Source organism: Cervus canadensis, chromosome 11 (genome assembly GCF_019320065.1).
Source record: "Cervus canadensis isolate Bull #8, Minnesota chromosome 11, ASM1932006v1, whole genome shotgun sequence".
NCBI lineage: Eukaryota > Metazoa > Chordata > Mammalia > Artiodactyla > Cervidae > Cervus > Cervus canadensis.
The window spans coordinates 56624370-56651371 of NC_057396.1; the positions used below are offsets into that span (position 1 = coordinate 56624370).

At 35.8% G+C, this 27002-nt stretch overlaps 1 protein-coding gene across 1 annotated transcript in view; it reads right to left on the reverse strand.

Annotated features, from left to right (window-relative positions):
- Positions 1-27002, reverse strand: part of DCDC1 (doublecortin domain containing 1) — a 449122-nt gene that overhangs the window by 172895 nt on the left and 249225 nt on the right. The window contains exons 16-19 of the mRNA XM_043481537.1: positions 25774-25892; positions 13915-13975; positions 3213-3347; positions 2647-2804 (exon numbers count right to left, since the gene is read on the reverse strand). Of these exons, the coding sequence (XP_043337472.1) occupies positions 2647-2804; positions 3213-3347; positions 13915-13975; positions 25774-25892 (473 nt within the window). The remainder of the gene's footprint in view (positions 1-2646; positions 2805-3212; positions 3348-13914; positions 13976-25773; positions 25893-27002) is intronic.

Here is a 27002-nt window from a genome sequence, read left to right on the forward strand (position 1 = left end):
AATGCTATCTTCCCTTTTCATATATTACCTGCTAGTAACTACCTACCTCTCTGTCTTTCCCTAAATTTGGCTACTTCTGATTCTCTCCTTCCTTGGCTACTTCTAAGGAAGTTCACACATTTATATCATTTTATTCTTTTCAATTATATATACTTCTTTCAGACTATTTTCTCATTAAAGTTTTCCCTAGTATTCTATTTTTTCCCAATTTCCACAACTCGTATCATTTCACATTATTTCTTTATTTTTTGCAGTGATGTTATTTCATAAAATCATCATTAAAAAGAACAAAACAATGTGATGCCTTTTTTAAAGCTGTGATAATATAATGCACTGATTCTCTTATATTTGGAAAATATGCAAACCTAACAAGACAACCTAAGATTCAAAGCAGTCAATAGGCCAAGTTCAATACCATGTTCTAATTTTGTCCAACAACTCCTTCCAAAATGGGAGGAAAGTAATTGCTTTAAGTATTAACTCTTTATTCAAAATAACTTTGTTAAGGAACAGAAAGAGGAGAGAAACAGAAATTACACCTATTGTGGTAGATTGTGGGGGTGGAGAAAAGAATACACATAAATCCTTGTGGCTTTAAAAAAAAAAAATAAGGCTGGAAAAGTCGCTGTATCCTGAGACACAAACCCTGAGGAACCCTCACTAAGAAAATGGCCCTAGGAAATTTCTTATTAAATAAAATCCAAAATATACTTACTCATCAATTTCTATTGACTAAAAAAATCACACATCTAAGTACAATTTCATTAAAAATTCTTTTCTATCCCTATTTGTTTTCAGAACATTTTCACAACTCTACCTATTGAGTACTTACCACATTCCTGAAATTTAAAGTCATCTCATTTTATTCTAACAACTCAAACAAGTGCTGTGGTAAATTAACTGTGATTAACAGCTTTGTTGTTTATTTGTCTCACATTACCTAATACAGTACTGTATTCTTTTCTCCTAAGTTTCATAATCAGACTACACTGCTTCAGGGAAGATACAACAGAAAACATTAGAAAAACCCCCAAACTACCCAAAGCCCCGTGCCCTCAAAAAAAAAAAGAAAAAAAAGAAAAATCCAGGTTGGGGAAGCTATAGGGAAGTAGGTGAATTAGCACTTTGGTTCCTGCACAGTGACCCATGAGGGCCAGCATGAGACAAACACAAAAAACCCATACAGGTTTTGGAAATCTGAGGGCAGGAGGAAACTGTTCCTCCTTGAATAGAACCCGGGATAATGATGAACCCCCAGCACTACCTCAAGAAGAGGAGAGTAAAAATGGCTGCTGAGTGAACCTACAGAGACAGACTAACAACGACCTCATGGAACAGTATTTTAATTCCTCAGGTCTCCGGTGTTTTACACGAAAACTTCAAAGACTATTCCTAAGGGACTTATATCCTCGTGACCCAGATAGAAAGTGGCCTGGATATGTAGCTGAAGCCTTGTGATTGTGTCGGGGAGCATCAGAGAGTTGAGAACCTTATGTACAACTGGAAAGCAAACACCGGGGGAGGAGGTCCTGGAACACAGGTTTTCATATAGACTCAGGACACCCCATACTATAAAACAGCAAGATACTAAGCTTGTTGTTTTGTTTGCACCCTCTCTTACTTGAAACAACAAAATCAAAGGATTTGAGGGATAAATACTTTAGAGACAATAAAGTGAAGGGGCAATTTTTATCAAGAAAAAAATATTTCCCTCCTATTGAACACTGAGGCAGGAATACATAATTTAAGAATATAAGATAACTTTTAATTGAAATAAAGTTACATTGCACACTTTAAACTTCCACAGTGTTATTAATATGTGCCAACTATGTCTCAATAAAGATGAAAAAACTTTGTAACAAAGAAATTAAAATCTTTTTTATGCAATTGACATTTCTATGTACTATTAGAATATTTAAACTTAGGCATTATCTTGAACTTTACTGAGTATAAGAACTGTATTACTCCTTTAAGAGTACTTCAATCAATAGTTAATTTCAAACAAGTGTCTATTGAAATTGCAGTTTATACAGTCATTTTGTGCTTGACAACACCAAGCCCTAGAAAAATAATAATAATAAATTTTAGTTTTCCAATTAAATGAAGCAGACCAAAGAAATAGTATCCATTTTCCAATCAAGGATGCTTTTCAATCAGTTAGCAAAATAATTGATGTTAGTTTGATTCTAGTGATAGAATTATATCAATTTGTTAAATTATCACTACTTAAGACCATCTGTCATGCACTTAGCCCTAGGTCTAACCCAATCATCTTCTTGTGGAACACAGAAAGGATGGTCTATGAGTGTGCTCTTCTTTAAGACCTTTTGATATTTTCACAATTGGATATATATGCTCTGCACTGCCTTATACTAATTATGTTATTTCAGAATATTTCAGTGAGATCCCAGGACAGTAACCCTTCTAAGTATACTTACATTAATAGACAATATCATACATCAGTCTTCAATGAAATACACATAAATGTCACCTCTCCTCATCAAATGTGACCCGAAAACAACGTGCTTGAGAGCCAAGGGGCTTTTGAGATATTTCAATAATCTTCAAGAAATCAATCTTACATGAAACTGAAGGAAAACATCGAATGTCATTGAGCAATAAAGCTCCATTCTGTCAGTGCCCTACCTCTGAGCAGAAGCCTTAGGATGTTTCTCTTCCAGTTTCTTTACCAGGGCCACTGTCAGCTGCCCTGTCTCCCCAAGAGAACCTTCTGGCATTAAGTGGGTGTCTGAAGGCTCTGGCAGCTGCTTCAAATCAGGGATACTGGCACTTTTTTGTAGAACCTAATAAATGAAATATAGGAATTATGCAGCTAATTTTCACTGAGTGGAAATGTCTAAACTATATACGCCAAAAAATTTAACAGTGCACATTCCATGGTTCCTTCAGCCGTCTTCGTCCAGCACATAAACCTTCGGTATGTGGCCAGAACAAAAGAAGGCAGTCCTAAGAAAAGCTAGTATGTCACCATTTATTTAACAAAAAGAATGCTTATATAAATATACACATAGATGTTTACATGAATATAAGTATATAAATAGATGTTTATGTAATGGATATGATTTTCAATATCAATAACACTAATCCGTGAATTCACTCTTTCCTCCTGAAAACAACCCAAACATTTTTCCTCTTTTCAGAATATCTTTCAGAGATCTAGCTCTGTCTTGCCTCTGGCTCACTACACTGACCTCTTCTGCAAAGCTGCTGCCATGCTCCTGATGAGCTGTGGTCCAGGCACCGTGGTGAAGGTGATACTCTGTCTGGGTCACATCTACTTGTACATTTAGCTCCTCTAGGTAGGTCAGAACAAACTGAGGATAAGCCTGTGGGGAAGGGAAAAAACAAAACAAAACAGTACTACCAGCCTTGTAAGCAACAGCCAAAAATCTATACAACTGGAATGATGAGAGGATAAATTAGATTAATAGGAAAAAAATCTGGCTAATAAGTTTTGTACTTTATGGTCAATTTCAGATCAAAATCAAGACAAATAACTTTCATATGAAGATTTCTAATTTGTTATTAGATCTGATCAAGTTTAACTCGGCTGCTAAACACTAAAGCCATCCTATATACTGATAATAATGGCTAACATTTACTGAGTTATTTCTACATAAAAGGTAAACATACTATGTACATGTAATTTTCAGTAGCTCTATTTGGGGGGACTATTCAATTCTGCTCTGGAAGACAATAAAACAAATAGGATGAATGAGCTTCATTAGCCACAGGAAGCCTAGATAAGTAAGTTAGTAACCTGAGACGTGTCAGACAGAAAGTAATTAGAGCATGTCTATGAACATAGATAGAAAAGGGTAGAAAGACAAAATAGAAATAGTCATGATTTACTAAATAACAAGCAAAACAACATATATTTACTGTATACTAGATGTAAATTATGCATGAGACACACAATCGTGACATCTTTAACTGACCACCCATTGCTGACTCTCATTTTGGATCCTCTGCTGGATAAAATCCACAGCTGCCCATAGGCCACCTGGGGAGCACAGCTATTGGCCAAGTGTACCTGCCACCAGCTGTCTCCTGGATCAAGTGTGCGTCAGTGTCTCACGTATATTTCATCTGTTAGGCCCAGTTTCAACTCTGGTCCCGCTAACCACATCAACAGCAAGGAAGGGTGATGCCACACTGAGAGAGGATGCATCTATATCAGAGATTCAGGTAATGTGGCCCTTCAACCCACCTGTACTTTATGTATGTTAACCTAGCCCATCTCTTTTTCCATACATTGTACCTGGTGTTTTAAATGGATTAAATAGACTGTAATCTGCACATTTTCTGTTCCATGAACTCAAGGATAGCCTATCAAGGCACATACTTGAAGTCTACCAGTATACCAAAGTAATTTACCACATAATAACATATTTACATTTTAATCCTTGAAACAACCCTTTGAAAGGTGTGACTACTGCTCAAATTATAAAGATGAGGAAGCCAAAATAGGGAGGGTAAAGCAACTTGTTCCTCCAGCTTGTTTACTACTTCATAAAGCTTAGATACACTGCCTAAAGTATTATATAAACTTCTTTTTTAAACTGTGGCACTCAAGTTTTAATAAAAAATACGAGGAAGCATTCACTAGATAATTAAAGAGTACTAAGGTCCTTATATTATTCTGGAAAAAGAGATATTAAATAACTTTGCACTTTGTTACAAAATCTATAACTAAATATGAATGCTCTAAATTAGGCTGTGGTAATGAAACCAAAACCCTATGTATATACTGAAAAATATTGAACAGCACAGTTCAATTCTGTGGTATGTTAATTATATTTCAATAAAGCTATTTTTAATGTAAGAGATTCAATTAAAAATAGAAATACAGAGTATATCTCAAGAATAAGCAGATAAAAAAGAGGGAGGGGTTCAGAAAAAGTCAGGAAGAAAGGTAAAAACAATATGAATTAAAAATAGAGTAAATAGAAATTTTTATTAATCAATAAGTGACTATCAAAATTTTAAATATGCGTTTGAGAGGAAGAGACTATTTCTCATTAGCATATTTTTTTCAAATATTAATTTGTTATCATGTGCATTTGTGCTTTTATTACAAAATACATTTTTAAAGGCCCAATTTAAAATAGTGTCTTTGTGGTGTATACTAATCAGATAAAATCTTGGAAAAAGATTTTGAATCACTGTGCTAAATTCACTTCAGTCATGTCCGACTCTTTGTGACCCCATGGACCATAGCCTGCCAAGGATCCTCTGACCATAGCATTCTCCAGGCAAGAATACTGAAGTGGGTTGCCATGCACTTCTCCAGGGGATCTTCCAGACCCAGGGATCGAACTGGATTCGCTTAGGTCTCCTGCACTGGCAGGCAGCTTCTTTTACCACTAGTGCCACCTGGAAAGTCCTTTGAATCACTAAGCTAACACGAAAACATTACAAACTCTGTCTGTGTGGAGTTGTACAAACTCTGCTGTAAGTGTAGAATTACTAAGTCCAAAGAACATGTATTCTTTTACAGATTTTGATAAATATTGCCAAATAGCTCCTTATAAATAATGTACTGGTCTCCTACATGGCCCCCCATGTTCCCTGCCTTCTAATATTCAGACCCTTGTGTAGTCCCCTCCCACATTATATAAGAATAAGTCTATGTGACCAAAGAAGATGGCAGAAGTGGTGTTAGGTTATGTCTGAGACTAGATTATGGCAAACAGCAGAGCTTCCATTTTGCTCTCTTCCTCTCTTGGATCACTAGCTAATGCTTGAACAGGACTACAGTGAAACCCATGTGCCAAGGAACTGAAGCCTCTGGACAAATGTAAGCATGCTAAGAGGCAGATTTTCCAGCCTAGTCAACTGTCAACTGATTGCAACCTCCACTGACACCTTGACTTAAGCTTCATGAGACAGACTCTGAGTTAGAACTACCCAATTAAACAATTCCCAGATTACCCCACAGAAACTGGGAGGTAATAAATGTTAGTTGTTTTAAATTACTATGTTTGGGGGTAATTTGTTACACAGAAATAGATAATACCAATAAAATAAAATTTTTAAAAACCCAAATACAAAAAAAGGAATGAATATGCTTGTCTTCTCACATCTTTATCAACATAGGCTATTACTAGCTTTATGTCTCCTCATTAATTAATAGGGAAAAAAGACTATTTCATTGGTTACATTTAATTTCTAGTGAAGCTGATCTCCTTTATTTGGCTTGACTCTTTTAATTTTTCTTTTGTCATATACTTCCTTTTCATGTCCTTTGCTTATTTTTCTATTGAAGTACTTATCCTTTTCTATTGTAATATCACCTCATGGCAAATAGAAGTGGAAATAGTGACAGATATTGTTTTCTTGGGTTCCAAAATCACTGCAGACAGTGACTATAGACATGAGATTAAAAGATTCTGGTTCTTAGAAGGAAGGCTATGACAAACCTAGACATCATATTAAAAAAGCAGAGATATCACTTTGCCTGTAAAGGCCCATATAGTGAAAGCTATGGTTTTTCCAGTAGTCATGTACTTATGTGAGAGTTGGACCTGAAAGAAGGCTGAGCACCAAAAAATTGATGCTTTCAAATTATGATGCTAGAGAAGACTCGAAATTTGTTTGGACTACAAGGAGATCAAACCAGTCAATCCTAAAAGAAACCAACCCTAAATATTCATTGGAAGGACTGATGTTGAAGCTGAAGCTCCAAATACTTTGGCCCTCTGTTATGAAGAGCTGACTCATGGGAAAAGACTCCAATTCTGGGAAAGATTGAGGCAATAGAAGGGAGTGATGAGATGGTTAGATGGCATCACCAGTTCAATGGACATGAATTTGGGCAAACTCTCAGAGATGGTGAAGGACAGAGAAGCCTGATGTGCTGCAGTCCATGGGGTCAGAAAGTGTCAGACATGACTTAGAGACTGAACAGTGCTGTATCAAGTTTATTATATATTAAATGTATTATCTCATTCTCTAATATTTATATTGTGAAGATTTTTCCCTACTTGTCATATTTTCCTGTTCACTTTTGCTAATGCACTTTAGATTTAGAAGGTTTTAAATTTTTTATGTATTCAAAGCTATTAGTCTTTTCTTTTATGGATTCTATCCTTTTTTGCATGTACATAAAGATGTCTATGCACCACTACTCTGGGTTAGATATTTTAATGCAAGCTTTCTTCTAGATGTTTTATGGCTCCATGTTTAAGTTGAAATCTTTAATTTAGCTGAAACTGGTGACTTGTATAAAAAAGTAATTTATCTTTTTGCAAATGAATAGAGAGATGGTTAACTTTAAAAATAATGAAAAGAAAAAATTATCCAGGTAAGCACAACATAATAAAATGCAATACTGTATTTAATTTTGTTCATTATTACTATCACTAATAGTTACAAATGATCATTTAGCCAGAAGTGATAAGCCAGTATCTATCGATAGACCAGAATCTATGCCAAATACTCAAAATACTAGTATTAATAGCTGTATTTTGCAGACAAATACTCTGAAGCTTGGAAAGGTTAAATGACTTGCCTAAGGCCACACTGCAAAGAAGTACTGGAGCCAAGATTAGTTATTAATAGCCTAATGCAGTAATTCTGTCTTAATGAATGGCATGAGTTCCATTTATGATCCAGCTGCAGATAATTATCAAATTATCCTCCATTTCAGATTAACTAGATGGATATAGTTTTAGATATGACTAAATTTAGATCCAATCAAAATTTCTAAAACTCTAAAAGAATGAAATGCCTCATTAATAAACAGCTTTGCTCTATGAATCTAGAATAACTATAATTTTTAAAAATAAGCAATTAGTTTTGTGAATGGCACATTAAAAATTTTAGAATCAAAATTCGCTTTAAAATAATTTGTTTCAAACACAAAAGTATGAGTTATTTGCTAGCTATCAATAGAAGTGTTGTGAAAAGTCAGAAAATAATAAGTTGCAAGAAAAGGAGGGGTAAAAAGGACAGCAGAGTAGAAGTGGGTGTTTTCGGTACCTGAATTGTGAGAGAAAAGCATACATTTAAACCTTGGTCTTACTTTTCCATCTGTTGGTGGGAAGGGCAATACTTACATGGGATAGAACTATGTTCCTAGACAATAGGAGTCAGCTCTATTCAGATATGCATCAGAACAAGGTCCTCATATGCATGTACAGGCCAAGGAGCTGGATGGATATTTTGGCAAAGTCTCAAAATTCCACTTTTCTTTTTTTTTAACAAAGACATACAAGCTCTGGTCTTTCTGTGACTTCCTTTCCAACAATCTAGAACCTCATTCTGAGTGAGTAATATAATGCAGTCAGAAACAAGATAAGAAGACAGCTGGGATGAATCTGAGAATGAAGTTAAAGGTAGTAATTACTAAAATGCTTTGACATTTGATGACCATATCAAAATTCCTGCTTAGGAACAAAACTAAAACTCTATAGTCCTGGTTGAATTAGAGAATGTGGTTGAGATTTTACCCAGTGTGCCAACAACAAATAGGCAGTCAGGGAAATGCTGTTATGGTAATTTTTCAACTTAAATTCTACAAAACACTTCAAACTACTAAAGTGATATAAGTTGCAACAGAATAACAGCTCAACTTCTAGAACACTAGAGAAAGAAAGGTACTATATTTATTAGTCAGGGTCCAACACAGAGACAGAAAGCACACAGTATTTTGAACAGGAACATTTAATATAAGCTATTAGTGACAGAGGACTAGAGTGGCAGGAAATTTCTTTTGTTGTTCAGTCGCTAAGTCCTCTCTGACTCTTGGAGACCCCGTGCAGTGCAGCATGTCAGGCTTCCCTGTCCTACTATCTCCCAGAGTTTGCTCAAATTCATGTCTATTAAGTTGGTGATGCTATCTAAGCATCTCATCCTTTGCCATCCCCTTCTCCTCCTGCCCTCAGTCTTTCCCAGCATTAGGGTCTTCTCCAACAAGTTAGCTCTTCGTATCAGGTGGCCAAAGTATTTGAGCTTCAGCTTCGTCATCACTCCTTCCAATGCCTATTCAGGGTTGATTTCCTTTAGGATTGATTGGTTTGATCTTTTTGCAATCCAAGGGACTCTCAAGAGTCTTCCCCAGCACCACAGTTCAAAGGCATCAATTTTTCAGCATTCAGCCTTCTTTATTGTCAAACTCTCACACTTGTACATGACTACTGGAAAAACCATAGCTTTGACTATACGGACCTTTGTTGGCAAAGTGATGTCTCTGCTTTTTTTTTTTTTTTCCCCATTTATTTTTATTAGTTGGAGGCTAATTACTTTACAATATTGCAGTGGTTTTTGCCATACATTGACATGAATCAGCATGGATTTACATGTGTTCCCCATCCTGATCCCCCCCTCCCCTCCCCTCCACCCGATCCCTCTGGGTCCCAGTGCACCAGCCCGGCACTTGTTCATGCATCCAACCTGGGCTGGTGATCTGTTTCACCTGATAGTATAGTTCATGCTTTCTCTCGAACTCCCACCTCTCCTTCTCACAGATCCAAAACTGTTCTCTGTGTTCTTTTTCTTTTTGCATATAGGGTTATCATTACCATCTTTCTAAATTCCATATATATGCGTCAGTATATGTATTGGTCTTATCTTTCTGGCTTACTTCACTCTGTATAATGGGCTCCAGTTTCATCCATCTCATTAGAAACTGATTCAAATGAATCTTTTTAATGGCTGAGTAATATTCCATGGTGTATATGTACCACAGCTTCCTTATCCATTCATCTGCTGATGGGCATCTAGGTTGCTTCCATGTCCTGGCTATTATAAACAGTGCTGCGATGAACATTGGGGTGCACGTGTCTCTTTCAGATCTGGTTTCTTCGGTGTGTATGCCCAGAAGTGGGATTGCTGGGTCATATGGCAGTTCTATTTCTAGTTTTTTAAGAAATCTCCAGACTGTTCTCCATAGCAGCTGTCCTAGTTTGCATTCCCACCAACAGTGTAAGAGGGTTCCCTTTTCTCCACACCCTCTCCAGCATTTATTGCTTGTAGACTTTTGGATAGCAGCCATCCTGACTGGCGTGTAATGGTACCTCACTGTGGTTTTGATTTGCATTTCTCTGATAATGAGCGATGTTGGGCATCTTTTCATGTGTTTGGTAGCCATCTGTATGTCTTCTCTGGAGAAATGTCTGTTTAGTTCTTTGACCATTTTTTTATTGGGTCATTTATTTTTTTGGAATTGAGCTGCATGAGTTGCTTGTATATTTTTGAGATTAATCCTTTGTCTGTTGCTTCATTTGCTATTATTTTCTCCCAATCTGAGGGCTGTCTTTTCACCTTACTTATAGTTTCCTTTGTTGTGCAAAAGCTTTTAAGTTTCATTAGGTCCCATTTGTTTATTTTTGCTTTTATTTCCAGTATTCTGGGAGGTGGGTCATAGAGGATCCTGCTGTGATTTATGTCAGAGAGTGTTTTGCCTATGTTCTCCTCTAGGAGTTTTATAGTTTCTGGTCTTACATTTAGATCGTTAATCCATTTTGAGTTTATTTTTGTGCATGGTATTAGAAAGTGTTCTAGTTTCATTTTTTTACAAGTGGTTGATCAGTTTTCATCTCTGCTTTTTAATACACTGTCTAGGTTTGTTATAGCTTTTCTTCCAAGGAGCAAGCGCCTTTGAATTGCACGGCTGCAGTCACTGTTTGCAGTGATTTTGGAGCCCAAGAAAATAAAATCTGTCACTGTTCCACTTTTTCCGCTTCTATTTGCCATGAAGTGATGAGAGCTGAGAAGTTCAAGAGAACACTAAAGAATATATGAATAGCAGAAATAGCGAGCCCAGTACTCCTAGGCCTTAGACAGAATGCCCAAGGAAGATACCTGACCCAAGGCTGAGATCCAGACCCCATTGAGGGCACAGCTGTAGCTCACTAGATGATGAAGTGGTCGCTGAGGCAGCGCATAGCAGGATTCACTGTTAATACGCCTTTGGAGCACCAGAGGAAGCCATCTCTACAGGGAGGTACCTAACTGCTAACACCGCACTACAAAGCCACTCACAAGGAATATGCTCAAGGAAACCACTCACAAGAAGGGGCCCACTGGTAATACTCTGCTGTGAAGCTGCCCAAGGCAGGTGCCAGGCAATGAACTGTGGATTTGGCACTGTGAGGAAATAAAGTGATAACTATCAAGCCATGAGTTATAGGTTGAATTATGTCTCTTGCAAAAAGTATGGAAGTATGTTGAAGTCCTAACCCTTGGCACCTGTAACTGTGACAGATGAAATCAAATTAATATTAGGTCATTGGTATGGGTGCTAATCTAAAATGACTCATGTCTTTATTAGAAGAGAGAAATTTGAACATGGACACACACAGAATTCAATACCATGTGAAGGCTCAGACGTGGAGGGAGACGGCCATGTACAGATGGAGGCAGAGATTGAAGTTAAGCTGCCACAAATAAAGAAATGTCTGGAACTACCCGAAGATGGAAGAGACAAGGAAGGATCTTTCCCTAGAGAAAAGATCTAGGGATCTTTTGGCAACCTGGGTTGCCAAACAGCTTGATTTCAGACTTCTAGCCTCCAGAACTATGAGAAAAAAAATTTTATGCTATTTTAAGCCACCCAGTTTATGGTACTTTTTATAGTACTATTGTAAAAATAATATACCATATATTTTCAGTTTTGATTCTTGGCATTTCTGAAATCATGATGGTGGAATTCTCAGGCAAACACTAACAGATACCATGTGATTAGTTTAATTTTTGCCTCTCTTAAATCTTGATGATTAACATTCTACCTAGACTTGGAATCACAGAACCAGGAAGGAAATCTTGAGTAGTCAAGGAGATTTTATTTTACTAAAGCAAACTTTTAAAAATTGAAACATAGTTGACTTACAATATTACATTAATTTCAGGTGAAGAGCATTGTAATTATAAATACAGTACATATACAGAAGAATACATAGTACATAAGTGTACATTCAATCCATTTGCACATAGTGAATACCTATTTAACCAAACAACCAGGTCAAGAAAGGGAGCAGCAACACACCTAAGCGCTCCTCATAGCCCCTTTCAGCCCCTAACATTCTTCAGCTATATCCACTCTCCTGACTTCTAAAACAATATTTTATTTTGCCAGGCATATATATATTTATACACATATATATGTATATGTATATAATGGGATATTACTCAGCCATTAAAAAGAAGGAAATTCTGCCATTTGTGACAACATGGATGAATCTTGAGGGTATTATGCTAAGTGAAAAAGTTTAGACAAAGAAAGACAAATATCACATATTATCACTAATATGTGTTATCTAGATCAAACAAAACCAGTGAACAAGCATGTGTGTGGGTGTGGGTGTGTATGTGCTTATTTGTTCAGTCATGTCTGACTCTTCTCAACCCCATGGACTGTAGCCCGCCAGGCTCCTCTGTCCATGGGGATTCTCCAGGCAAGAACACTGGAATGGGTTTCCATGCCCTCCTCCAGGGGATCTTCTCAACCCAGGTCTCCCTCATTGCAGGTGGATTCTTTACCATCTGAGCCACCAGGAAAGCCCAAAGCAGCATAACAAAGCATAAACAGAGTCACAGATACAGAGAGTAGGTGATTGCCAGAGGGGAGGGTTGGGGAGGATGAGTGAAGTAAGTGAGGGAGAGTAAGAGATACAAATTTCCAATACAAAATAAGTTATGGGAATGAAATGTACAGTGTGAGGTATGCAATTAATAATAATATGATATCTTTGTATAGCGACGGATGGTAACTAGATTTATTGTGGTGATCATTTTGTAATGTATAGAAATATCAAATCACTATGTCGTGCATCTGGAACTAACATAGTGTTATAGTCAATTACACTTCAAAAACAAACAACTCATAGAATAAAAGATCAGACTTGCAGTTACCAGAAGCGAGGAGTAGGGAGAGGTACAAACTTTCAGTGGTCAAAGGTATAAACTTTCAGTTATAAGATAAATAAGTACTAGGGATTTAATGCACAAAATAAGGGCTTCCCTGGTAGCTCAGCTGGTAAAGAATCCACCTGCAACTCAGGAGACCCTGGTTCAATTCCTGGGTCAGGAAGATTCTCTGGAGAAGGAATAGGTACCCACAGCAGTATTCTTGGGCTTCCCTGGTGGCTTAGCTGATAAAGAATCTGACTGCAATGAGGGAGACCTGGGTTCAATCCCTGGGTTGGGAAGATCCCCTGGAGAAGGGAATGACTACCCTCTTCAGTATTCTGGCCTGGGGAATTCCATGGACTTTAGTCCATGGGGTCACAAAGAGTCAAACATGACTGAGCGACCCTCACTTTCACTTCATGATGAATATAATTAATGCTACTGCTTGCTATATATAACACTTGCTAACAGTATGGATCCTAAAATTTCTCATCACAAGGAAAAGTTCTTTTTTTCTTTTATTTTGTATCTGTATGAGATGATGGATGTTTACTAAACTTATTGCAGTAATCATTTCATGATGTACATAAGTCAAATCAGTATGCTCTATACCTTAAACTTACACAGTGCTGTATGTCTGGAGTTAGCTATGGGGTAATCTTATTTCAATATATATGGAACAAATTAATGCATTGTACACCTTGAACTTAGACAATGTTATACATCAATTATAGCTCAATTTTTTTTAAGTAATACATTTATTTTAAAAATAGAAGGAAATTGATGCCCCAAAATTCTAGGTTGTATCACAGCCATGAATTGAAGAAAATTATATTTGGCTTTGGAAAACTTGTTTTACGTCAAGCAAAACTTCAGAGGAAACTGTCAAGTCAAACTGAGTTAAATTCTAAATTTCTAGAAACAGAGTGAAATCATTTGTTCAGAAAAAGCATTTCTTGCTCTCAATAACTGACAGTGCATTTTATAAGAATATAAAAAAAGAAAAAAATTTGAAATAAAGTTGTGGTTTATAGTTCTTACCTTAGAATAAATACAACCATCAGTTCCAAACACCCACTTCTGACAATCATCTCCTTTGTGTCTGTAATGAAAATGTAATTTAGAGATTGACAACTTTTCTCCACATTAACACGTTTGTAGGTTTAAAGTAGAAATATCATTTTCCACAGTCTGGCAGGAGGACTGCACACATTTGAACGATTCTACCACGCTACTACCATTACTACCTCAGCAGCTAAAGCCTTTCCTAAGACACCTAATTGCTTTAGTACCCAAAATTCTGTGGGGGTGTGTGAATGAGTGTGTATGTGTGTGTGCACGTATGTGTATAACCAATGGCAACAGTGATTAAGGGTCTAGAGAACAAATAGAGTCAATAAGAATGTTATAGAAATTTCCATCCCCAAAAATGATCCTCTGTGAGACAGAAAGAAGGGGGCTAAATTAAATAAAAGGAATCAGAGGATGAGAAAAAAAAAAAGATACTGTGGAAAATTAGGAACCTCAGGCACCTATTTCTCAAACAATTAGGAAATTTTATTAAGGAACATCAGATTTTCTGAGCTAAGTCTGAGTAGGAAAGAAAAACTAAAATGTGATGAAGCTAATCATGCCTAAATTAACTCATCATGTATTCATTAATATTTAGAAACCTTACAGAGATAGGACAAATGAATTAAATTAAGTGTAATGGGATGTTAAACAAGACTTTTCCTACTGCCTCAGAGTTTTGACAGAAGCATCAATGGTTCAGAATAAGAGGTGTCAGGTAATGCTCTATTCTAAAGCAAGGAACTATATGATCTAGGCAGAGCACGTAAAGGTACGTAATGGTTCAGTGCACATTAGCCTTTCACCTACACCCACGTTATATAAGAAAACGTGAAAAATTATCTGGGCATGTTGGGATAGGTGCTTATTAATAATGTAGGTCTCCAGGCCCATATCCTCAGAGATTTTGATTCTTTAAGTCTGGACTCCCAGAAATATACACTAGTAGGTATCAAAAATGATTCCAATCACAAGAACTCACTCTGGGGAATTTGGATGTGTGTGGTTTATGGACCAGACTTTGGAAAACATTGAGCTAAAGTGATGAGAGCCAAGGAAAGAAAGGACTATGTACTTGAAGTACTGATTTGGTGATTAAATAAATGGGGTATGGGTTAGAAAGAGTAGGCAAGGTTAAGCCTTAAATGTCAAATCTGGGTAAAGAAGAACAAGACAGTATTAAAAGAAAATGAAATTAGAACATGAGAGGAAAGCAGAGATGTGAGGAAATATGAAGGGTTCTGGTAATTAAAGACTGGTAACAGAAATAAATGAAGCTGGCTAGAACTAATGTGAGGGCTGCTATTGGGAATTGTGAAGAATACAGCAAACTGGAGGGTATATGTTCCATCCAGAGTGGGAATAATGGTGTCATGAGAGGATAAAAGTTCAGTGTTGCCCATTCTGAGTTTTTCAATAAAGGTCAGTAATTTTTTGCATGAAATCTCCCTATTTCTATAAGCTCATAACTAATTACAAATATTATAATAATGTGCAAATCAAGCAAAATCTATAGGTCCCTAGTTTTTACTGTCCATAGTCTAACCTCTGTGTGTAAATGGATGTGTGTATATGTGTCTGTATCTATGTGTGCGTAATGCTTTAAGTAGTTTACGAATTTAACAGTACAGGTCAGATCCTATAATCCACATTCTTTAAAAACTGAAGCGAAATCCAGATTAAATGATGGTGTTAAAAAAAAAATCTTTGATTCAATTGGTTTGTCTAATTGATGCCCCAAATATCTTTTAGGAAAAAAAGCATTTTTGACTTTTTGGTTTATGATTTTTATGTTTTTATGGTTTTGAGATCAATTGATAATGACATTGTTGGTTTGTCTTTCATCCCCTCATGGTCTTATACACACCACAGACAATTATTAAAAGACAAACAAGTGCAAGCACTTACTATATTGAATAAGATGAATGGCACCAAATGAGACATAACTGAACTAATGAGGCATGATATGTTTATAATATTTTTTGTGAGTTGTCAGGTTGCTATCTTAAGTGCTAGTTCTATTATTTTTAGCATATAAAAGGCAATGTCTTAATTCATAGCTTTGCTAAAATCACATGATATTAATACTACTTAAGAGGGAAAATTTTTATCACAAAAAGTTGGTGCCACATGAGGATATTTAATGTTATATAGTGAAATATGGTTGTATTTTTAAAGAAATAAAAGACAGGCATTTCAGATGCTCTGGAAAAGATAAACTTATCCAGAGGTGAGTGAGTTCTAAAAATCCTGGTCCTTACAAAATATAGCCTCACAACAGATTTTGTTTCTTAAAGGCAAGCTTCATCAATACAAAGGCAAAAATCCTCATCTGTATGGAAAGCCTCCTTTTTTCCTGCCCATCCTAAATTCCTCCTTCTCTTCCTGGATCTCTTTCCTTCCTTTCTAAATTAAACCAAATCTTTTCTTGTAAATACAGATGTTTCAAATTAAACTTGCAACAGTTTTTTTTTTTTTTAATTATCATCTTTTTCTTTTCCCAAGTTCTCTTCTCTGTAGGCAATAAGGACATTGAGTTTAAACTTTAATCCCACCCAATTCCACAATAATCCTGGCCAGAGTAGGAAGTAATCTCAGGGCCCTAAAACCAGATCAGCACCAGCCTCAGTATGCAGTGAGCCCAGGGAGAGCCCTGAGCATGAAGAGCGTGCTCATCAAGCTGCATATAACCTTTCCACATACCAGCCATTTTTACCTAGACCATGGATCACAATGAGTGGTCTTCCCTCACCGTTTCCTTCTAAAATAACCACCTAGTCATTCCCTACTCATCATTTTAACTTTTGGGTTTTTCCTTAGGTTCTTTTTTTTCTCTTTTTGTAATTTCTAAAAACAACTTTAATGGGAAATAACTGAAAATATTATAAAACATTATACAACTGACAGGCACATATTTAAAGCGTAAAATTTGCTAAGTTTTGAAACATGTGTACACATTTTAAAGCATCACAACCACCAAGATAATGAACATATATCCAGATCTCTCACCCCCAGAAAACCACCCCCAAAGTTTCTGTGCGCTTTTTTGTAATCATACCCTCCTGTACCTTCCTACCTTCCTATCTCCAGGCAAACACTGATCTTCCTAGATTAGTTGTCATTCAGTCTCTCAGTTGTGTCCGACTCTGCAACCCCATGGACTGCAGCATGTCAGGCTTCCCTGTCCTTCACCAACTCCTGGAGCTTGCTCAAACTCATGTCCATTGAGTCGGTGATGCCATCCAACCATCTAGTCCTCCGTCATCCCCTTCTCCTCCTGCCTTCAATCTTTCCCAGCATCAGGGTCTTTTCTAATGAGTCGGCTCTTCACATCAGGTGGCCAAATTATTAGAGCTTCAGCTTCAGCATCAATCCTTTCAATGAATATTCAGGACTGATTTCCTTTAGGATTGATTGGTTTTATCTCTTTGCAGTCCAAGGGACTCCCAGGAGTCTTCTCCAACACCACAGTTCAAAAGCATCAATTCTTCGGCCTCCATCTTCTTTATGGTCCAACTCTCACATCCATACATGACTACTGGAAAAACCATAGCTTTGACTATAGGGACCTTTGTTGGCAAAGTAATGTCTCTGCTTTTTAATATGCTGTCTAGGTTTGTCATAGCTTTTCTTCTGAGGAACAAGTGCCTTTTAATTTCATGGCTGCAGTCACCATCTGCATCTAGATTAGTTAGGACTCTAAAATTTTATGCAAATAGAATCAAACAATATATACCCTTAATGGGTTTGTTTCTTTTCCTAGATATAACTGTTTTGAGATTCATCCATATTGTTGTGTGACTCAAGAGTTAGTTCTTTTTTATTGTTAGGTAGTATTTTCTATGTAGATACACTATAATTTATTTATCTGTTCACCGATGGATGGACATTTTGGTTGTTTCCAGTTTTTACTCTGGCTTTAGAAATAAAGCTGCTATAAACATTTATGTACAAGTCTTCATAAGGACTTTCATATTCCTTGAATAATCGAGGAGAGGCTGGGCAATAAACTACAGGTATGTATATACCTACCTGTATATAAATATAAATACACACACATATGTGAGTGCTTATGTGTCCATATATGTATGTATTTGTTGTTGCTCAGTTGCAAAGTCATGTCTGACTCTTTGTGACCCCCTGGACTGCAGCATACCGGGCCTCCCTGTCCCTCACCATCTCCTGGAGTTTGCCCAAGTTCACGTTCATTGAATTGGTGATGCCATCCAACCATCTCATCCTCTGCCGCCCTCTTCTCTTGCCTTCAATCTTTCCCAGCATCAGGGTCTTTTCCAATGCTCAGCTCAGTATTGGAACTTCAGCTTTAGCATCAGTCCTTTCAGTGAGTATTCAGGGTTGATTTCCTTTAGGATTGACTGGTTTCATCTCCTTGTTGTCCTAGGGACTCTCAAGAGTTTTCTCTAGCACCACAGTTCAAAAGCATCATTTCTTTGGTGCTCAGCCTTCTTTATGGTCCAATTCTCACATCCATACATGACTGCTGGAAAGACCATAGCTTTGAATATACAGACCTTGGTCAGCAAAGTGATGTGTCTGTTTTTTTAATATGCTGTCTAGGTTTGTCATAGCTTTTCTTCCAAGAAGCAATGTCTTCTAATTTTATGGCTGCAGTCACCGTCCACAGTGATTTTGTAAATATACATATATCTGTATATTTTAGGACAGGATCAATTGTTTTCCAAAGTTTTGAAGCATTTCTATTTCTACCAACTCTGTAGAAACCATGTACCAACTATGAGGGTTCCAGTTGTTCCATATTCTCACCAGCATTCAATATGGTTACATTTTAAACACTGGACCTTCTACTACATATGTGGTGTTACTTCATTTTAGTTGTATTTTTCATTCCCCTAATATTTAGCATCAAGGCTGTATATTGTCACCCTGCTTATTTAACTTATATGGAGAGTACATCATGAGGAACACTGGGCTGGATGAAGCACAAACTGGAATCAAGACTGCCGGGAGGAATATCAATAACCTCAGATATGCAGATGACACCACCCTTATGACAGAAAGCGAAGAAGAACTAAAGAGCCTCTTGATGAAAGTGAAAGAAGAGAGTGAAAAAATTGGCTGAAAGCTCAACATTCAGAAAACTAAGATCATGGCATCTGGTCCCATCACTTCATGGCAAATAGATGGGAAACAGTGGAAACAGTGGCTGACTTTATTTTTCTGGGTTCCAAAATCACTGCAGATGGTGACTACAGCCATGAAATTAAAAGACGCTTACTCCTTGGAAGGAAAGTTATGACCAACCTAGACAGCATATTAAATAGCAGAGACATTGCTTTGCCAACAAAGGTCCATCTAGTCAAGGCTGTGCTTTTTCCATTAGTCATGTATGGATGTGAATGTTGGACTATAAAGAAAGCTGAGCGTAGAAGAATTGATGCTTTTGAACTGTGGTTTGGAGAAGACTCTTGAGAGTCCCTTGGACTACAAGGAGATCCAACCAGTCAATCCTAAAGGAAATCAATCCTGGGTGTTCATTGGAAGGACTGATGTTGAAGCTGAAACTCAAAAACTTTGGCCACCTGATGCAAAGAACTGACTCATTTGAAAAGACCCTGATGCTGGGAAAGATTGAAGGCAGGAGGAGAAGGGGATGACAGAGGATGAGATGGTTGGACGGCATCACCGACTCAATGGACATGAGTTTGAGTAAACTCCAGGAGTTGGCAATGGACAGGGAGACCTAGCGTGCTGCAGTCCATGGGGTTGCAAAGAGTCAGACGCAACTGAGCGACTGAACTGAACTGACTGAGTGATTAGCATCTTTTCATATGCCAACTGTATATCTTCCTTGTTACAGTATGTGTCCAAATCATTTACCTGCCCACTTTTTCTTGAGTTGTGTGTATTTTGCAAATATCTATTATTTGAAGATATTTCTCCTTGTGTGTCACTTGTCTAATCATTCTAACAATGCCTTTCAAAGAGCAGAAAGTCTTAGTTTTAATGAAGTCCAATTTATCAATTTATATTTTTGTGGATGATGTTTTTGACATCATATATAAGAAAGTTTGGCTAATACAAGATCATAAATATTTTCTCCTATGCTTTTGTCTAAAATATTAAATTTTACACAAAAGATATTCAGTTTTTACATTTAAGTCTATAATCCATTTTGAGTTAACTACTGTTTATTGTATTACATATGGAACAAAGTTTTTTTATATATTGATATCCAATTGTTCCATCACCATTAGTAAAAAAAATGAAAATTCTTTTTCCACTGAATTTCTCCTGCAATTTCATCAAAAGTCAACTGACCATATATGTGTGCATCTATTTCTGGATGTTCTATCCTGTTCTATTGATCCAATTGTATACTTCGGTGCCAATAACACACCGTTTTTCATTACTGCTATTTTATTTATTTATTTTTTATTACTTTTATTTTACAGTAAGTCTTGAGATCAGGTAATTTTGTTCTTTTTAAAGTTGTTTTGCCTATTCTAGATCTTTTGCAATTCTATATGGATTTTAAAATTACCTTGATAGCTTTTATATAAGAAACTTTCTGGGATTTCTACTGAGATTGTGTTAAATCTATAGGTCAATCTGAAGAGAACAGACATCATAACTATACAGAGTCTTTCAATCCACGGATACAGTATATCCCTGCATCTATTTGGGTCTTCTTTACTCTTACTCAGCAATGTTTTGTAGTTTTCAGTACACAAGTCTTTTACATATTTTATCTGATTCATATTAAAGCATGTCATGTTATTATAATTGGCATTTAAAATATTAACTTCTAAAGTTGCTTGTTGTTAGTATACAGGAATACAAATAATATATATGTATATGTACATACATATATATATACACACATATATATATTGTTTATATATGTATATAACATATATATATATATTGATCTCAAGCCCTCAAACTTGCTAAACTCATTTATTAGTTGTAGAAATTGTTTGCAGTTTTCATAGGATTTTCTATATAGATAATCATACCATTTGAAATTAAAGTCAGTTTTACTTCTTCAATTCATATCTAGATGTCTTTTATTTCTTTTTCCTTTCTTATTATACTGGCTATAGTTTTCTATGCAATGTTGAATAGGTGACAGTGGACAACCTTGCCTTGTTTTGGACTTTAGGAGGAAGCACTAGTCTTTCATCTTTGAATATGTCAGCTGTATGTTTTTTTGCAGATGTCCTTTGTCACATTGACAAAGTTCCCTTCTAATCAGTTTTCTGAATAGAAAACTTTCTATTATGAAGGGATTCTGACCTTTGTTAAAAGCTTTTCCTATATCAATTTGATGTTTGTGATCCTTTTCCGTCTGCCAGTTGAGTGACTTACATTGATTGATTTTCAGCTTCATTCTCCTGGGATAAACACTGCTTGGTCATGGTATATTGTCTTTTTTATTGTATTCAACTTGTTAAAAGGTTAAGAATTTTTTGCATTTATGGTCACAAGGGATATTAGTCTATGATTTTCTTTTCCTGTAATATCTGTCTGATTTCTGCTTTCAGAATAATACTGGCCTCATAGAATTATCTAGGAAGTATTCCCTCTTCTATTTTCTATGTAAGAAAATGGAGACTTGGCATTATTTGGCAGAATTCCCCAGTGAAGCTAGTGAAATCATCTGAATCTGAGGTTCTCTTTGTGGGAAAGTTTTTAACTAAAAATTTAATTTCTTTAAGAGATCCAGGACTATTCAGCTTACCTGTTTCTTCTTGAGTAGACATTGGCAATTTGTGCCCTTGAAGAAACTGGTCTTTAATCATCTCAGTTTGGCAATTTTATTGGCACATCTTTGTTCAAAATATTCCATTATCCCTTTAATAACTGTGTGATATCACCTCTCTCATTCCTGATAATGGTAATTTGTGTCCTATTCCTTTATTTCCTGAGCAGTCTGGCTAGAGATTTATCAGTTTCTTTGATATTTGGAAAAAAATCTTTTGATTTTGTTGATTTTTCTTTTTTTCCTATTTTCTATTTCATTGATTGCCACTCTAACTTTTATTATTTTCTGTCTTCTGATTACTTTGAGTTTGATTTGCTCTTCTTACTCTAGCTTCTCAAAATGGAAGCTGAGGTCACTGATTTGTTATCTTTCTTCTTAGCTCAGTTAGTAAAGAATCCGCCTGCAATGCAGGAGACCCCGGTTTGATTCCTGGGTTGGGAAGATCTCTTGGAGAAGGGAAAGGCTACCCACTCCAGTATTCTGGCCTGGAGAATTCCATGGACTATCCATGGGTCACAAAGAGTTGGACACAACTGAGCAACTTTCACTTTCACTTCTTTCCTTATATAGGTATTAACATAAATTTCTATCTAAACTTCTTGGGCAGCATCCCACAATTTTTAATATGTGTATTTTCATTTTCATTCAGTTCAAAAATACTTGCTAATTTCCATTTTGATTTCTTCTTTGATTCTTGGCTCATTTAGAAATGTGTTACTTATGTCCAGATACTTGAGGGTTTTCCAGAAAGCTATCTGCTATTTTTTTTTAATTTAAGTATGGTTGATTTACAGTGTTGTGTTAACTTCTGATGTACAGCAAAGTGATTCAGTTATACATACACATATACTTTCTTTTTTTATGTTCTTTTCTATTATGGCTTATCACAGGATAGTAAATAAAGTTCCCTGTGCTATACAGTAGGACCTTGTTGTGAAATCTATCTGATTTCTAGCGTAATTCTATTATGGCCAGAGAATCTTTTTTATAATATTTAAATTTTGTTAAATGTGTTGAGACTTGTTTTATAGCTAGAATATACTCCATTTGATTTAATATACTGTTCCTTTAAATGAATATGTCTTCTGCTTTTCTTGGGTATGTTCTTCTATAAATATCAATTAGGTCAAGTTGATTGACAGTGTTGTTCTAGTCTTCTGTACCCTCAGTTTCCTCCTCACATGTTCATTATTGAAATAGGATATTGTTTAACTTATAGGACATCCTTAACTTAAGTATTTATAGAAGAACATACTTTCAGTTGATACCATTGTTGTTATTTAGTTGCTAAGTCGTGTCTGACTCCTTTGTGATGGACTGTAGCCAGCCAGGCTCCTCTGTCCATGGGATTTCCCAGGCAAGAATATTGGAGTGGGTTGCCATTTTTTTTTCCAGAGGGTCTTTCTGACCCAGAGATTGAACCTGCATCTCCTGCACTGCAGGTGGATTCTTACTGCTGAGCCACTGGATATCATCCCCTTGGCAAGTACAGTATGAGAATCTTTATTCCGTTTCTCCTATTGGTATTTGTACTGTTAACTTCATATATTTTGCATCTACACATTTTTCTCTCCATAATATATCGCTATTTTTTGCTTTAAACAAAAAATTATATTTTAAAGAGACTTAAATAAGAAATGAGATCTTTATATTGTCTATGTGGTTATTATTCCCAGTGCTCTTCATTTTCATCTGATACCAATATTCTGCTTGAAGGAATTCTTTAAACAGTGTTTGTTCTCTAGGTTTGCTGGTGATAAAAATTCTTTCAGTTTCTGACTAATATCTGAATTTTTTATTTTGCCTTAATATTTAAAAGATATTAATATTTTCATTGGGAAATGATTTCTATATTGATAAGTTGGTTTTTTTGTTCTTTGAGTTTTTAAAGATATTCTTCCACTTTCTTCTCACTCTTATTGTTACCAACAAGAAATCTGCTGTCATTCTTATCTTTATTCCTTTTGTATGTAATAAATATATCTTTTCTGTGTACTCATAAGATTTTTCTCTTTATCACTAATTTTAAGGAATTTGATTATGATTTTTCTTGGTTTCTTTTCTTAGTGTTTCTTATGCTTAAAACCTGTTGAACTTCTTGGATGTGTGGGTTGTGGTTTTCACAAAATTTTGAAATGTTTTGTCCTATATTTTTAGAAGACATCATTTTTTCCAATATTTTTCTGTTCCCTGCTTCTTTCCTTTAGAGACTCTAATTATTCTGAGATTAGGCCATCTGAAGCTTTTCAACAACCTCTGTTCATTTTTCTTCAATCCATATTTTTTCCTCTTTGGTTTTCACTGTGAATAGTTTCTTTTGGTATCTAAATATACTAAAATTTTCTTCCATAATATCTAATCTGCTATTAGACCAAGTCAGCATATTTTTCAAGTAATACATGGAAGAGTAATACATGGAAGTTTTCTTATCTAGAAATTTGATTTGAGTCTTTTTATATGTTCTGTGTCTCTATTTAACATATTCAATCTTTCCTCTAGCTACCTGAATATATAGAATACAATGATAACAACTGTTTTAATGATCTGTGTATTAATTCTATAATCTGTATCATTTCTAGGTTAGTTACAATTGACTGATTTTCTCTTTATTATAACCCTGGACTAAGTGAGCTGAAGCATCTCTGGCTCCATGTCCCATGATTTGCACTTGTTATTCTTGCAACTTGACGCTTTGTGTGTTTCCAGTTTACAGGATTGATTCTGCCCCAGAAAACTTGTTAGCTACTCCATGTACAGCACCATATCAACCTTGGATTTGCTTTGGGTTTGTGTGCTCCTCCTTGAGAACTATGTGTTTAGGACTCTACTCACACTGGCCAGTTTGTGTGATAGCAAGCTACTGTCCCTCTCTTCCTTCTGCTTGGGTGTTTCAATTCATGTACCTTACTGATTCTCTGAGGTATCTACTACCACACTTGGCACTCACTGGCAATTGGATGATTGGATTTTGACCTACAGACTATATAATTTTGTGGCTAAGAGTGAGTTACAGATTACAGTTGCTTGACTTTGCATTCCTCCTCAATCACTTATATATGATCTTGAGTAAGTGATTAAACTCTGTATTTCAATCTCCCACCTGTTAGGATAGTAATGCTACCTACCTTATCAAGTGTTGTTAAGTTTACATGTAAAAACACAGTGTAAATGAATTAAAATAGTGTCTGGCTCAGAATTTGTTTTGCTGTTGTTGCTGTCACAGTAAGTGTTGCAGCTAGGATTTATACCTCGAAATCCGACTCTGTAGATCATGTTCTTAAACCACTATGTAATCTTCTAATACCTGTTGGACAGTATGCCTTGCATGTTAGAGAAAATTTCCCTTCTGTATCTGTGGCTGAGCCAAACTTCCTCTGGTGCCTAAATGCCCTAGTTCTGGCTTTAGCCCTAAGCACATCCTAATTGTCTATCCAGCCAGAGTAGTTGGCTAATAGCTTTCTAAGTCTTGAAATACAATAGGACTTGTTTTTGTCAACACTAGGTAAAATCAAAAGACAAATGAAATAGAAAACAGATTTAGGAAGCAATATTCCCAAGCAGTTGGAGATAAGTCACCTTTCTTCCTTACTGCTAATTTTTTCTTCTAAATCTATTTTTAATTTTATCCTCCAAGTCAGAAAAAACAAACAAAAATGACACTTTTGGTGCCTTACTAGCCACAATTTTTTTGTCTCCTTGATTTTTCCTTCATTGCTCAATATTTCATATTCAGAAGATGGAGAAAACATTAGGAATACACATAACACATTAAATTCTTAAATTAATAACCAAAATGGATACAAAGAAATGAGTTCCAATAATTACAGAGTAAAGCAGCAGCTTGTCTACAACAGATATATACTGAAGGCAGCTTTTCAGTTTTAAAGATATCTAAGACACACTATCTAATTAAGTGGCATATGTTTTCAAGCTTATTTTAAAAAAATTAATATTGATATTTTGAACACAAATTTAAAACATAATGAATATCCCATCTAAGATAGGAAGCATGATGGTCTGACTGCTCAGGAATCTTGAAATTAACATTTTTTGTTTTCAGGTACATAGCTCATAAACATTACCTTTTCTGTAGGATTAATTTGTATCCTTGTAGTGATGTTCCGTCAGTAGCCTTGACTCTGATTGGATGACCAACAGCTAGACAGCTCTGAGTTATTGCTTGGCTCAGGATCATTCCAGTCTTCCAATGAATAGAGAGGGGGGAGAAAGGTCTAAATAAGTTAAAAGAACCAGAAAATTCAACAATGTGTCACAAATAGTGAGGTCATTATGCCTGGATAAACTCGGATATTAACAGTTGCCGAAAGTGAAACACTACCCACAACTTAGCAGTCAGTGAGCCCTGCTCAGAATCAGTGATCTTCTGTTGGACAAGGGTGGCATTTTACAGTTCAGCGAAAATAAAACAGACCTTGATATCTTCATTTGTCCTTTTTTTCTGTGCATATTTCACAGTGTAGTGGTTTGGGGTCCATTCGTGTCACTTGTTATAGTTATAACTACAGAGCTTACTTGAAATATGTATGCACAGAAAAAAAATAAATAAAGGCAGTGAACTGAAAAGATTGAAACAAATCCTTGACCTCTGGTACCAATTTAAAGTTTTATTTTAGGTCTCAATATCATGGGTTAAACATTTTAAGGTGGTTTATGAACTACTTTCATTTTAAATGTTACGATTCTCTGATAAGGAAGCTGATTGAGAATATTACTTGAATAGGCATTTAACAATTTTCTTACTTAGTAAATTGACACAACATTTTAAATAAGTGACAACCACTGAGGAATTTATTTACACATATTGAGGATTTATGGCATGGAAACTTCTATTTTTTAATAGGTAAACTAATTTATTTTGGGAAAAAAATGATAGAACTTTAAATTTTAGAAGATTTTCAAAATTGTTTTCTTTTTAACGTGTGACTTTTATTTCTCATGGTTTTGTTGTGTGAGAAAGAACTACACAATGACTTAGGGAAAGAAAGTAGTTTTGTAAATTTTTGTTCTAATTAGCATTGAATGGAATCCTCATTTGAACATGCTTGTCTATAGAGAAAGGGAACTCCTTTGGGTGAGGAAAAAGAATCATCACTTATTAAGCACTTTCTGTATACCAGATAGTATGCTTGAACTTCAAATATATTTTCTCAATCACTATAGCCACTATGCAAGGCAAAAGGGACTAACTTCGTTTTATATATATAAGAAAATTCTGGTTCAGTGCAGCTAAGTAACTTTCCCAAGATCACAGAAATGATTTTAAGTCTGACCTGTCTAACTCCAAAACTCA